The 11718-nt window shown below is 25.4% G+C and overlaps 3 protein-coding genes and 1 long non-coding RNA gene across 4 annotated transcripts; 1 reads left to right on the top strand and 3 right to left on the bottom strand.

Moving 5' to 3' along the window:
* Positions 1-695: 695 nt before the first annotated feature.
* LOC127287462 (juvenile hormone epoxide hydrolase 1-like) lies at positions 696-3897 on the bottom strand. Its single transcript, XM_051314405.1, has 8 exons — positions 3740-3897; positions 3174-3291; positions 2766-2975; positions 2240-2479; positions 1932-2047; positions 1574-1776; positions 1253-1487; positions 696-1111 (listed from the first exon to the last, which is right to left on the bottom strand). The coding sequence occupies exons 1-8, from the start codon at positions 3796-3798 to the stop codon at positions 838-840; spliced, it is 1455 nt and encodes a 484-aa protein (XP_051170362.1). The 5' UTR covers positions 3799-3897; the 3' UTR covers positions 696-837.
* A 452-nt stretch (positions 3898-4349) lies between these two features.
* LOC127287463 (juvenile hormone epoxide hydrolase 1-like) lies at positions 4350-7700 on the bottom strand. Its single transcript, XM_051314406.1, has 8 exons — positions 7563-7700; positions 7037-7154; positions 6305-6515; positions 5943-6181; positions 5764-5879; positions 5355-5557; positions 4924-5158; positions 4350-4757 (listed from the first exon to the last, which is right to left on the bottom strand). The coding sequence occupies exons 1-8, from the start codon at positions 7619-7621 to the stop codon at positions 4496-4498; spliced, it is 1443 nt and encodes a 480-aa protein (XP_051170363.1). The 5' UTR covers positions 7622-7700; the 3' UTR covers positions 4350-4495.
* Positions 7701-8036: 336 nt separating this feature from the next.
* On the bottom strand, positions 8037-11225 carry LOC127287464 (juvenile hormone epoxide hydrolase 1-like). The gene is made up of 8 exons (XM_051314407.1): positions 11110-11225; positions 10455-10572; positions 10152-10362; positions 9790-10028; positions 9454-9569; positions 9088-9287; positions 8657-8891; positions 8037-8472 (listed from the first exon to the last, which is right to left on the bottom strand). The coding sequence occupies exons 1-8, from the start codon at positions 11166-11168 to the stop codon at positions 8223-8225; spliced, it is 1428 nt and encodes a 475-aa protein (XP_051170364.1). The 5' UTR covers positions 11169-11225; the 3' UTR covers positions 8037-8222.
* Positions 9822-11699, top strand: LOC127287469 (uncharacterized). The gene is made up of 2 exons (XR_007843888.1): positions 9822-9962; positions 11103-11699. It is a non-coding gene; the product is annotated as an uncharacterized LOC127287469 (long non-coding RNA).
* The last annotated feature ends 19 nt before the right edge of the window (positions 11700-11718 follow it).

Here is an 11718-nt window from a genome sequence, read left to right on the forward strand (position 1 = left end):
ATTGAAAAACTGATAATAATCATGCAAGAAAATACTTTCTATAAAAATACATTCCGTTTAAAGTTCATAGTTTCAATGACTTTAAACTTTCAAAGTGAATCATTTTATCTAGTTATTATTATTCTATTTGGTAAAGTTATAAAATTACAAAATTAATTTAATCGCGAATAATAGCAAAAAAATAAGCGAATATTTAATTCAAACATAAAAAAAACTAATATTCAGAAGGAAGATCTAATTATGATACTTCAGAAAAAAAATCAAGTTTTGAGGTATTTTTGTTGAGTGTTTTCAAAGTAAACAGGAGAATAAAAGCAAAAAGTTAAGTAAAAGTGATTCTTGAAAAGGAACTTTTTCTTTCATTGAGAAAAGAATGGGCGTTAAGGATATTCAATGTACCATTATATCCTGAAAGAAGGATTTTTGAACTATAATAAATTGACGCAAAATGTAACAGAGGCGGGGGAGTTTTGTGTTCCTGTATAAGATTGCAGCTGTTATCCCTTGTATTGAGAAAAATAACAAGGATTCGGGTTTTTTTTTCGAAGAATAAAAAAAATAAAAATATATTTAGAAATAGTAAATCTAGGTCAGGATTTTATAGGGAAAATATTTCTATTACAATATATTACACAAGTTACATAATATTAATTGACTAGATCAATTTTTTTTTCAAGTTAATAAATAAATAAAAATTTTTATAGAAATATTCGATATTTATTTAGAAAATTAAACAACAAAATCCCGGAAATTTGACAGTCTGGAATAATATAATATATAAGATAAACGGTAATAAAAAAAATTCACAGCTCTTTTTCTAAAACTCATTTAAAGTTTTTAAACATATCTTCTATTCTTTTTTTTCTCTTCTTCTTTCTCCTTTTTGGATTTTGACAAGTTTTCTTCTTTCAGCATTTTTTCGACTTTCTCCACAAAAGAATAGACATCATTGGCAAGAAGTTGTGGTTCCTCCATAGCAGCATAATGACCACCACGTGACAAATGATTGAATTGTATTATATTCGTATATCTCGATTGAAGAAGTGATTGAGATTGATAAAATAGTTCATGTGGGAAAATTGCACAGGCAACGGGTTTATGTAGTGGCACACTAAAAAGAAAAATAACAATATTTTTCAAAAAATTCACAAGGTAATTAAAATATTTTTTAATTGAATCGAATTAATTAAATAAATAAAATATTCATAACTTTTACAAATTAAATGAATAATATAATTTTAGTGTATTTTACCTTTCGATTTTTAATGCCATGTGAGATTTACTGAAATTTTCAGCATAAAGTCTCTGACTAGTTGTTATTGAATTTGTAACCCAGTATAACATTAAATTATCCAACAACTCATCCATATTGTATTTTTCCAGTAAACCACCATCGGCTCGGAATCTATACTCCGGATTAGTCCAGGTGCTGAATTTTTCTAAAATATAAACTGCCAAACCAGCTGGAGTATCTGACAATGCTGAGCCTAAAAAGGGTAATTTTTTTTTAAAGAAAAATTTAAAAAATAAATTTGAAATTATAAAAAAATAATTTTTAATTTAAATTATCTACCAATAGTATCGGGTTTTGTCGCCTGAATGTGTAAATATCCAGTTTCCTCTAACACTCTGCTGTAATGGTGACTTAAGGGATACATTCTAGTGGCATGTTCCTTATCAACGACGACCGAAGGAAGATATGATCCAACAAGGGTCCAAAATAATGTCGATGGCGAACTTATAACGGCGCACATATTCAAGTGAACTCCAATTACTCTGAAAAAAGGTAAATTTTTTTTTTCAATCTTTATAAACTACGATTTGTTTTCTTTTTGACAGTATATTTTTCAAAATTATTAACAACAAAAATGTAATTTTAAAATAACTCATGACTATTTATAACAATAATTAAAATATTTCATTGTATTTACTTTTCGGGATAAAGAGTTGCAAGGTAGGAAGTGATTAAACTTCCCCAATCTCCACCTTGTGTGTAGAATTTATCATAACCCAATCGTGACATTAGATTTTTAAATACTACTGCAATCTGAAATTAAATCGAGATTTTTAATTTTTTTTTTCTTTTTAATTCAATTTCATAAAGAAAGTAATATAAGTAGTTTGAATATTAAAGTAATTTATAAAATTTTCTTTTGATTTACAGATAACGGGTACAAAATAAAATATTAGGTACTTTATGTTAATGATGAAGAACCAATAAATTTGTAAGCAAAAATACCTGTGCGACTCCAAGTCCAGGACGAACTGCTGGATCAGAAAATCCATAACCCGGTATAGAAGGTGCAATTATTTCGAAAACGAAATCTTTATCAGCTTGAGGAGTTGTCAACATTGGAATAATCTTTTGGAATTCAACTACTGATCCAGGCCATCCATGGACCATAAGCAGAGGTAAAACTCTAATTTTTTTATTCTTTGGCAATGTCGGTTTCACTCGATAAAAGTGAATATCCAATCCTGATAAAAACAAATTTTTTTAGAAACTTTTTCTATTTAAAAACTATATTTTTTACTTTCTTTTTTAGATTTCGAATATCTTTTATTTTTAATTTCTTTAATTTAATCTAGAATAGAAATTACTTATTAAATATACACAATGATACAGTTATATATAACTGCATCATATAGTTATAACTATATGAAACTCAATTGTCCATTTAAGAGAATCTCCACTGATATATTAAATAATTCGAGTAGTAGGTACGATTGTACCTAAAAATTGTCTGTGAGTAAAATTTTAACCTTTGAATGTTGGTTTTGAATTGAGTATATTTATTGAGTAATTCTTGTCTCTTTTTCCAATTGTAATTGTCCCTCCAGTAATGAAGTACATTTTGAATATATTGAAAATTAACTCCATAGGTCCATTCAGAATCTTCTAGGGGTAAAATTTTAGGTCTCAGATTGGCAGTATTAAAATATTTGTCCAATCGTTCATGAAGGTCGTCTATTATCTTTGAACAAAAAAAGATAAATATTATATCTGTAAAACCTTACGTAATTGTATAATTTAAACATTTTTTTCACAAAAGTTAGAGACAAATTCATAATAAATTCTATTATCTAAATATTTCGTGAAAAAAAAGAAAACAATCTAGAAAATTATTAACTTTTCGGACTAATAAGAAACATAAATAATTAATTGTTTTTACCTTTTGTGAAATGTCGATTTTAAATTCTCTTATACTCGTATCCTCTTTTTCGACTTTTTCCTTTGGTCCCCAGAATGTTTCTGGAAGTTTTGGTGCTTCTGGTACTGGTTGTTGGTATCTGTTTTCATTGTTAAATTAAAGTAATTCTGAATTAAATAATTAATAAAAATTTAATAATCAAAGAACAATTAGTGAATTCTGAATTTAATAATTAATAAAAATTAATTAATCAAAAAACAATTAGTGAAATAATTCGATGGAAATATAAACAATTTAATAGCTATAAAGTAAAATTGTTAGTTAATTATCGGAAAAGATTATATTTTTTTTTCTTTTAAATATACATACATAAACAGAGTAGGTTAAAGGTTCTAAAGATAAACTCTACTAATAATTTTGATTAAACCGGTTAAATGGTCAATAAAACTCACAATATGATAACAATGTATACTATAGGTCGAAGTTTCTTCGATATTAAGAATTTGAATGAAAAAAGGAAGGTTTCTATCTTGAAATTTGAAATTAATTTAGAATTAAATAATTTGTATGTTTTTTTTAGAACTTACTTGAGATAATGAGCTATTCCTACTGTGAGGATTAAAATTGGAGGAACCGCTTTCCACATCGTGCACGCACAGTTTCACGAACTGCATGTAACTGACAACTTTGGCAGCTTGCTAGGAAAACAACTAAACCTCACCGAGAAACATAACTTCAGGCGCTGGTTATGTATAAAGATGATGAGTTCGTTTTGAAAAAAAAATGATACAGGTATATTTTAAAAAAGCAGATTATTAAAAACTAATTCCGTAACTGAAAAGAATAAATTGAATTGATAAAGAATAAAGTAACACAAAATATAATATGCGAGGAAATTTTGTTAAATTTTGGCTCTTTATTTTTGCATTGAGAAAAATAACAAGAAAATAAAAGAAATAATAATTTATATATTACATAAAATATATTACATAAATTTACATTATATTAATTGACTAGAACAATTTTATAAAAAATTATTATTTGAAATTCAGAAAATATATTACCAATCAATTCCCACTAAATTATTAAAATTATACTATTAATAAATAAAACTACTATAAATATAAAAACTGTGATAAAAGTTTTTATCATATATTATTTTTATAAAGACAAAAATAAAAGTGAAATAAAATCAAATTTAATAGAAATATTCGGTATTTATTTAGAAAAATAAACAACAAAAATTCCGGAAATTTCACTGTCCGGAATAAAATTATAATTAAAAATTCATTCAAAAAAAAAAATATCTTTCACAGCTCTTTTATAAACACATTGAAAATGTTTTAATTATTTTTCTTCTTATTTTTTTTCATTTCCTCTTTGGACTTAAATTGTTCTTCTTTCAGCTGTTTTTCCACTTTTTCCACGAATAAATAGACATCATCGGCAAGAAGTTGTGGTTCTTCCATGGCAGCAAAATGACCACCACGTGGCAAATGATTGAATTGAATTATATTTGGATATCGCGATTGAAGAAGTGATTGAGATTGATAAAAAATTTCATATGGGAAAATTGCACAGGCAACGGGTTTATGTAGTGGCACACTAAAAAGAAAAATAACAATATTTTTCAAAAAATTCACAAGGTAATTAAAATATTTTTTAATTGAATCGAATAAATTAAATGAATCAAATAACTAATTAACTAATTAATAAATAAATAAATAAATAACAATTGTTACATGAATAATATAATTTTCGTGGATTTCACCTTTCAATTTTTAATGACATGTGAGCTTTACTGAAATTTTCAGCATAAAGTCTCTGACTAGTTGTTATTGAATTTGTAACCCAGTACAACATTAAATTATCCAACAACTCATCCATTTGGAATTTTTCCAGTAAACCACCATCGGCTCGGAATCTATACTCCGGATTTGTCCAAGTGCTGAATTTTTCTAAAATATAAACTGCCAAACCAGCTGGAGTATCTGACAATGCAGAACCTGAAACAAAAGGTATTTATTTTATATTGAATATTTTAAAAATACATTAATATTTTTTTTATTAAAAAATAAAAAGTAATAAGTTGTAGAAATTATTCATTATAAATTAATCGAAATTAAATAATGTAGTTAATTAAATTACAATTAAAATTAAATTTTTTTTTATTGATTTTGTTTTTAATTTTGATTTATTTACCAATAGTGTCTGGTTTTGTCGCTTGAAGATGGAAATATCCACTTTCTTCTAACATTCTACCATAATGGTGACTCAAAGGATACATTCTGGATTCATATTCCTTATCGACGACAACCGAAGGTAGATATGATCCAACCAGACTCCAAAATAATGACATTGGCGAGCTTATAACGGCACACATATTTAAATGAACTCCAATTACTCTGAAAGAGGTTATTAATTTTATTATTTTGTTTTTTTTATAAAGTTATAAGCGATTAAGTTTTACTTTTAACAATACGGAAGAACAAATTTTGAAATTACTGTAGAATCAAAATTTTTGTTTAAAAACTCTTTTTCGTAATTAATCACAAAAAATTAATTTAATCAACAATTTTTTAAATATAAAAAAAAAATTTTCTGTTCTCACTTTTCGGGATAAAGGGTCGCAAGGGTAGAAGTAACAACACTTCCCCAATCTCCACCTTGGGTGTAGAATTCATTGTATCCCAATCGAGCCATTAGATTTTTAAATATTACAGCAATCTAAAAAGTAAATTGAGATTTTTAATTTATGAATAAATTAATAAATTCAGAAGATATTAATACCTGTGAGGGTCCAAGTCCAGGACGAACTGCAGGATCCGAAAAACCATAACCCGGTAGAGAAGGTGCAATTATTTCGAAAACAAAATCTTTATCAGCTTGAGGTGTTGTCAACATTGGAATAATCTTTTGGAATTCAACTACCGATCCAGGCCATCCATGGACCATAAGTAGAGGTAAAACTTTTATTTTTTTATTCTTTGGCAAAGTCGGTTTCACTCGATAAAAGTGAATATCCAAACCTGATAAAAACAAATTTTTTTAAAAACTACTTTTTATATCAAAAAATCTATAAGATTTTATTTTCTTTTCTGTTTTATTTAGCTATTTTTTTTCTTTTTTATTTTATTAAATTTTTATTTTACCTTGAATGTTGGTCTTGAATTGAGGATATTTGTTAAGTAGTTCTTGTCTCTTTTTCCAGTTGTAGTTATCTTTCCAGTAGCGAAGTACATTTTGCAAATATTGGAAATTAACTCCATAAGTCCATTCAGCATCTTCTAAGGGTGAAGTTTTTGGTCTCAAATTCGCAGTATTGAAATATCTATCCAATCGTTCATGAAGGTCGTCTATTATCTTTAAAATGAAAGATGAATATTATCTACAAACCTTACGCAACTGTATAATTTAAACATATACCTACAATAACATTAAGGTAAATCCATAATAATTTTTATTACTCAAGTATATGCTAGAAAATGTTTATTTGCGATTAAAATTTTTTTCATTAAGTTATAAATAATTTTTTCCTTGTGAATGAGTTTGGTTTTTTTTTATTTTTTTTTTATATAAATGTAAGTCTAAAAAAACATGATAAATGTTTGAGATAATAACTGTATGGAATAAGAACTCACGATGAGTTTGTATAATTTTTTGTACTTGAAGATTTAAATTGCATATCATAGCAAAATTTCAATTGTAATTTAAAATAGATTTCTTAAATCATTATTAACATTAATTAAAATTAATTTACAAGTGCAATAATTTTCTAATTTTAAATATAAATGTAATATTTTACAATATATTAATTATCTGTTAGAAAATTATCAACTGTATGTTTTGGGACTTTAAAAATTTTAATGAATTTATTTTTTTACCTTTTGTGAAATGTCGATTTTAAACTCTCTTATACTTGTATCCTCTTTACCGAGTTTTTCCTTTGGTCCCCAGAATGTTTCTGGAAGCTTTGGTGCCTCTGGTTCTGCTTGTTGGTATCTAGGAATTCATCGTTAAATTAAAATAATTCTGAATAGAAAATATTTAAAGAACAATTAGTGAAATAACATAAATAAAATTAATATATAAAGTAAAAAGAATGTATGTGTTTCAGAATTTGAATTAAATAATTTTGAAAATATTTTGAAATTATAGAATTTTTTTTTCTTTTACATACACAAACAGAGCTGATTAAAGGTTTTAAAGATAAACTCTGGACTAATAAATTTTAATAAAACAAAGTGAACCATCAATAAAGCTTACAATATAATGATAACACAATATTATGCTATAGATCGATATTTTTTGAATCCATGTTAAGAATTTATATCAAATGAGAAAAATAACTTTTTTTTTTGAAACTATTAATTTACTACAATTGAATTATTATTTTCCAGAAGAACTTACTTGAGATAATGCGCTATTCCTACGGTGAGGATTAAAATTGGAGGAACTGCTTTCCACATCGTGCACACTGTTTCGAGAACTGCGTGTAACTGACAACTTGCAGCATGCTTGGAAAATAACTATACCACATTGAGAAACATAACATCAGGCGCTGGTTATGTATGAAGATGATGAGTTCGTTTTAAAGAAAAAAAGATACAGGTATATTTTAAAAGAGCAGATTAAAAAAAAAATTTGTTTAATTTTTTAACTCTACAACAGAATAAATAAATTGATATAAAGAAATCAAACTTAAAAAAAATAATATTCCTATAAATCTTTATAAGAAAATTTCCATTATTTCTGTCTTTAAAAAGAAATATAAAAAATGTAAGTCTAGGTCAAAATGTTGGAAAATATTTCTGCTAAAATAAAAGAATTTAAATTAGAAAATAATAAATATAAATTATAAATGACAAAAATAAAATGAAATAAATTTTTATATTAAATATCAATATTTATTTAAAAATAAAACAATAATTTAACAAATTCCGGAAATTTGACTGTCCGGAATAATATATATTTATATATAATTTAATTAAAGATAAACGGAGTTTTTACAAAAAAAAATATCTTTCACAGCTCTTTTACAAAAATCCATTAAAGGTTTTTCTAAATATTTTATTTTTTGTTTTTTTCTATTTTCTCTTTGGATATTTTTTCTTCTTTCAGCTTCTTCTCGACTTTCTCCACAAAAGAATAGATATCATTGGCAAGAAGTTGAGGTTCCTCCATGGCAGCAAAATGACCTCCACGTGACAAATGATTGAATTGAATTATATTTGGATATCTCGATTGAAGAATTGATTCAGGCTGATAGAGAAGTTCATGCGGAAAAATCGCACAACCAACTGGTTTTTTGACTGGCAAACTAAAAGTATAAATTACCATAATTTGCAGAAACGTTGAGTTAAAACACAGGTAATTAAATAATTAAATAATTGCACAATAATATTCATTATCAGGAAAAATTACTGTTGAAATATTAATATTCAAGAAAAAAGTTTAATAATTACTTTATCAATTTATAATCAATGAATAACAGCGGATTTTACCTTTCGATTTTTAATGCTATGTGAGCTTTGCTGAAACTTTCGGCATAAAGTCTCTGACTAGTTGTTATTGAATTTGTAACCCAGTACAACATTAAATTATCCAACAACTCATCCATTTTGAATTTCTCCAGTAAACCACCATCGGCTCGGAATCTATACTCCGGATTTGTCCAGGTACTGAATTTTTCTAAAATATAAACTGCCAAACCAGCTGGAGTATCTGACAATGCAGAACCTGAAACAAAAGGTATTTATTTTATATTGAATATTTTAAAAATACATTAATATTTTTTTTATTAAAAAATAAAAAGTAATAAATTGTAGAAATTATTAATTATAAATTAATCGAAATTAAATAATGTAGTTAATTAAATTACAATTAAAATTAATTTTTTTTTTATTGATTTTGTTTTTAATTTTGAATTATTTACCAATAGTGTCTGGTTTTGTCGATTGAATATGGAAATATCCACTTTCTTCTAATAATCTGCTATAATGAGGACCCAAAGGATACATTCTGGAGGCATGTTCCTTATCAACGACAAACGATGGTAAATATGTTCCAATCAAGCTCCAAAATAATGATGATGGTGTACTTATGCTACACATATTCAAATGAACTCCAATTACTCTGAAAAAGATGATTAATTTTATTGTTTTACAAAGCAATGAGTGATTTTTTAATTTTTTGTAAAATAAAATTAAAAAATTTGAAATCATACAAAAAATTTAAAAAATTAAAAATTTTAAATCAATTTTTTAATTGTAAAAATTTAAATATTTTTTTCATTTTTTACTTTTCTGGATAGAGAGTTGCAATTGTGGCAGTGATGAAGCTTCCCCAATCTCCTCCTTGTGTGTAGAATTTATCGTATCCCAATCGAGTCATTAGATTTTTAAATATCACTGCAATCTGAAAGTAATTCGAGATTTTTAAATTTTGTTTTTCTATTTAATTAAAGATGAAAAAAAAAATAAGTAGTGCAAATATGAAAGTAATATTTAAAATCTTCTTTCGATTTACAGATAACGGGTATAAAATAAAATATTACTTTATGTTAATGATGAAAAACTGATAAGCATAAAACTAATAAATTCGAAAGCAAAATTTATAAATTTGGAGAAATTAATACCTGTGTGGCGCCTAATCCAGGACGAACTGCAGGATCCGAAAATCCATAACCGGGTAGAGAAGGTGCAATTATTTCAAAAACGAAATCTTTATCATCTTGTGGAGTTGTCAACATTGGAATAATCTTTTGGAATTCAACTACCGATCCAGGCCATCCATGGACCATAAGTAGCGGTAAAACTCTAATTTTTTTATTCTTTGGCAATGTCGGTTTCACTCGATAAAAGTGAATATCCAAACCTGATAAAAACAAATTTTTTTAAAAACTACTTTTTATATAAAAAAATCTATAAGATTTTATTTTCTTTTCTGTTTTATTTAGTTATTTTTTTTCTTTTTTATTTTATTAAATTTTTATTTTACCTTGAATGTTGGTCTTGAATTGAGGATATTTGTTAAGTACTTCTTGTCTCTTTTTCCAATTATAATTATCTCTCCAATAACGAAGTACATTTTGAATATATTGAAAACTAACTCCATAAGTCCATTCAGCATCTTCTAGGGGTGAAATTTTAGGTCTCAAATTGGCCGTATTAAAATATTTGTCCAATCGTTCATGAAGGTCGTCTATTATCTTTAAACACAAGAAAAAATATTATCATTAATCTTTAGCGTATTATCGCATTTTCTATGACTTTAACGAGGAAAAATAATTGATAGTTTTACCTTTTCTGAAATATCGATTTTAAATTCTCTTATACTCGTATCTTGATTACCGAGTTTTTCTTTTGGTCCCCAAAATGTTTCTGGAATCTTTGGTACTTCTGGTTCTGCTTGCTGGTATCTAAATGAATATTTTATAAATTATTTTTTTCATAAATTAATTATGAATTTAAGTTTAATAAAATTTAAGCAACAATTCGTGAAATAACTCAACAGAAATGTAAATTTACTAAATCTATAAAATATAAACAATTTTTAACTTTTAAGAAATGAAAGAAAAAATTCAAATTAATACCAAATTTATAGAAAAAATTAAATATAAAAAACAAGTATAATTAATTCTATCAGAAATAATCAAATTAATACATAATTATTGTTCTATAAAAAAGTTAAATAATTAATTTCGAAAATAGTTTGCAGTTTTACATATACATAAACAGAGCAGGTTAAAGGTTCTAAAGATATATACTTCGCATTAATAATTTTTATTAAACCGGATACCAAACGGTCAATGAAGCTCACAATATAATGAGAACACTGTATACTATAGTTCGATGCTCTGAATGTTAAGAATTTTAATAAGAAAAAAAATGTTTGTTTCTTGAAACTTGAAATTGATTTTCAATATTGAATTATTTTTCTTTTTTTTAGAACTTACTTAAAATAATGCGCTATTCCTACTGTGAGGATTAAAATTGGAGGTACTGCTTTCCACATCGTGCACACCGTTTTCAGAACTGTTTGTAACTGACAACAACGGCAGGTTGCTAGCAAAACAACTATACCTGATTGAGAAACACATCTTCAGGCGCTCGTTATATATGAAGATCATAAGTTAGTTCATGTCGAAAAAAAAATTACAGGTATATTACAAAAAAGAAGATAAAAAAAAAATAATTTTATTTTAATAACTTTTTAATCATTTTATTTAGAAAAAAATGATTTGACAAAGAAATTACACATTAAAATTTAAATAAAAATAGACTTTTTTAATATTATTTTAATTATACAAATTTAATTTTTTATAATCAGAATCAATAATCTATATGACAGTCATAAAAATTGTTTCTATTTTAACAATTTACAAAAAATAGAAAATTAAGAAAAATTGAACATGAAAATATTTTTATTTAATTTCTTTCACAATTCATTTTGTTCTATAGATTTTCATTTTTTATTTCATATTCGATTAATTCAATAATAGAATGTATGTATTTTACTTTTAAATTAAATAATTAGTAAAATTTTCGTTTTGTGAAAAAATACT

Source organism: Leptopilina boulardi, unplaced genomic scaffold (genome assembly GCF_019393585.1).
Source record: "Leptopilina boulardi isolate dan_hultmark-lab unplaced genomic scaffold, ZJU_Lbou_2.1 LbouV2_370, whole genome shotgun sequence".
NCBI classification, from domain to species: Eukaryota; Metazoa; Arthropoda; class Insecta; order Hymenoptera; family Figitidae; genus Leptopilina; species Leptopilina boulardi.

Bases quoted from the DNA above. Each gene is read 5' to 3' on its own strand.
- LOC127287463 (XM_051314406.1), bottom strand. From the start codon at position 7,621: ATGTGGAAAGCAGTTCCTCCAATTTTAATCCTCACCGTAGGAATAGCG. The intron at 7,155-7,562 runs GTAAGTTCTTCT...ATGAATTCCTAG, and splicing joins GGAATAGCGCATTATCTCAA to ATACCAACAAGCAGAACCAG. The intron at 5,558-5,763 runs GTGAGAACAGAA...AACCTCTTTCAG, and splicing joins GCGACCCTTTATCCCGAAAA to AGTAATTGGAGTTCATTTAA.
- LOC127287462 (XM_051314405.1), bottom strand. From the start codon at position 3,798: ATGTGGAAAGCGGTTCCTCCAATTTTAATCCTCACAGTAGGAATAGCT. The intron at 2,480-2,765 runs AGGTTAAAATTT...TTGTTTTTATCA, and splicing joins AATTCAAAACCAACATTCAA to GGATTGGATATTCACTTTTA. The intron at 1,112-1,252 runs GTAAAATACACT...TTTTCTTTTTAG, and splicing joins ATGGCATTAAAAATCGAAAG to TGTGCCACTACATAAACCCG.
- LOC127287464 (XM_051314407.1), bottom strand. From the start codon at position 11,168: ATGTGGAAAGCAGTACCTCCAATTTTAATCCTCACAGTAGGAATAGCG. The intron at 10,029-10,151 runs GTAAAATAAAAA...TGTTTTTATCAG, and splicing joins ATTCAAGACCAACATTCAAG to GTTTGGATATTCACTTTTAT. The intron at 8,473-8,656 runs GTAAAATCCGCT...TTATACTTTTAG, and splicing joins ATAGCATTAAAAATCGAAAG to TTTGCCAGTCAAAAAACCAG.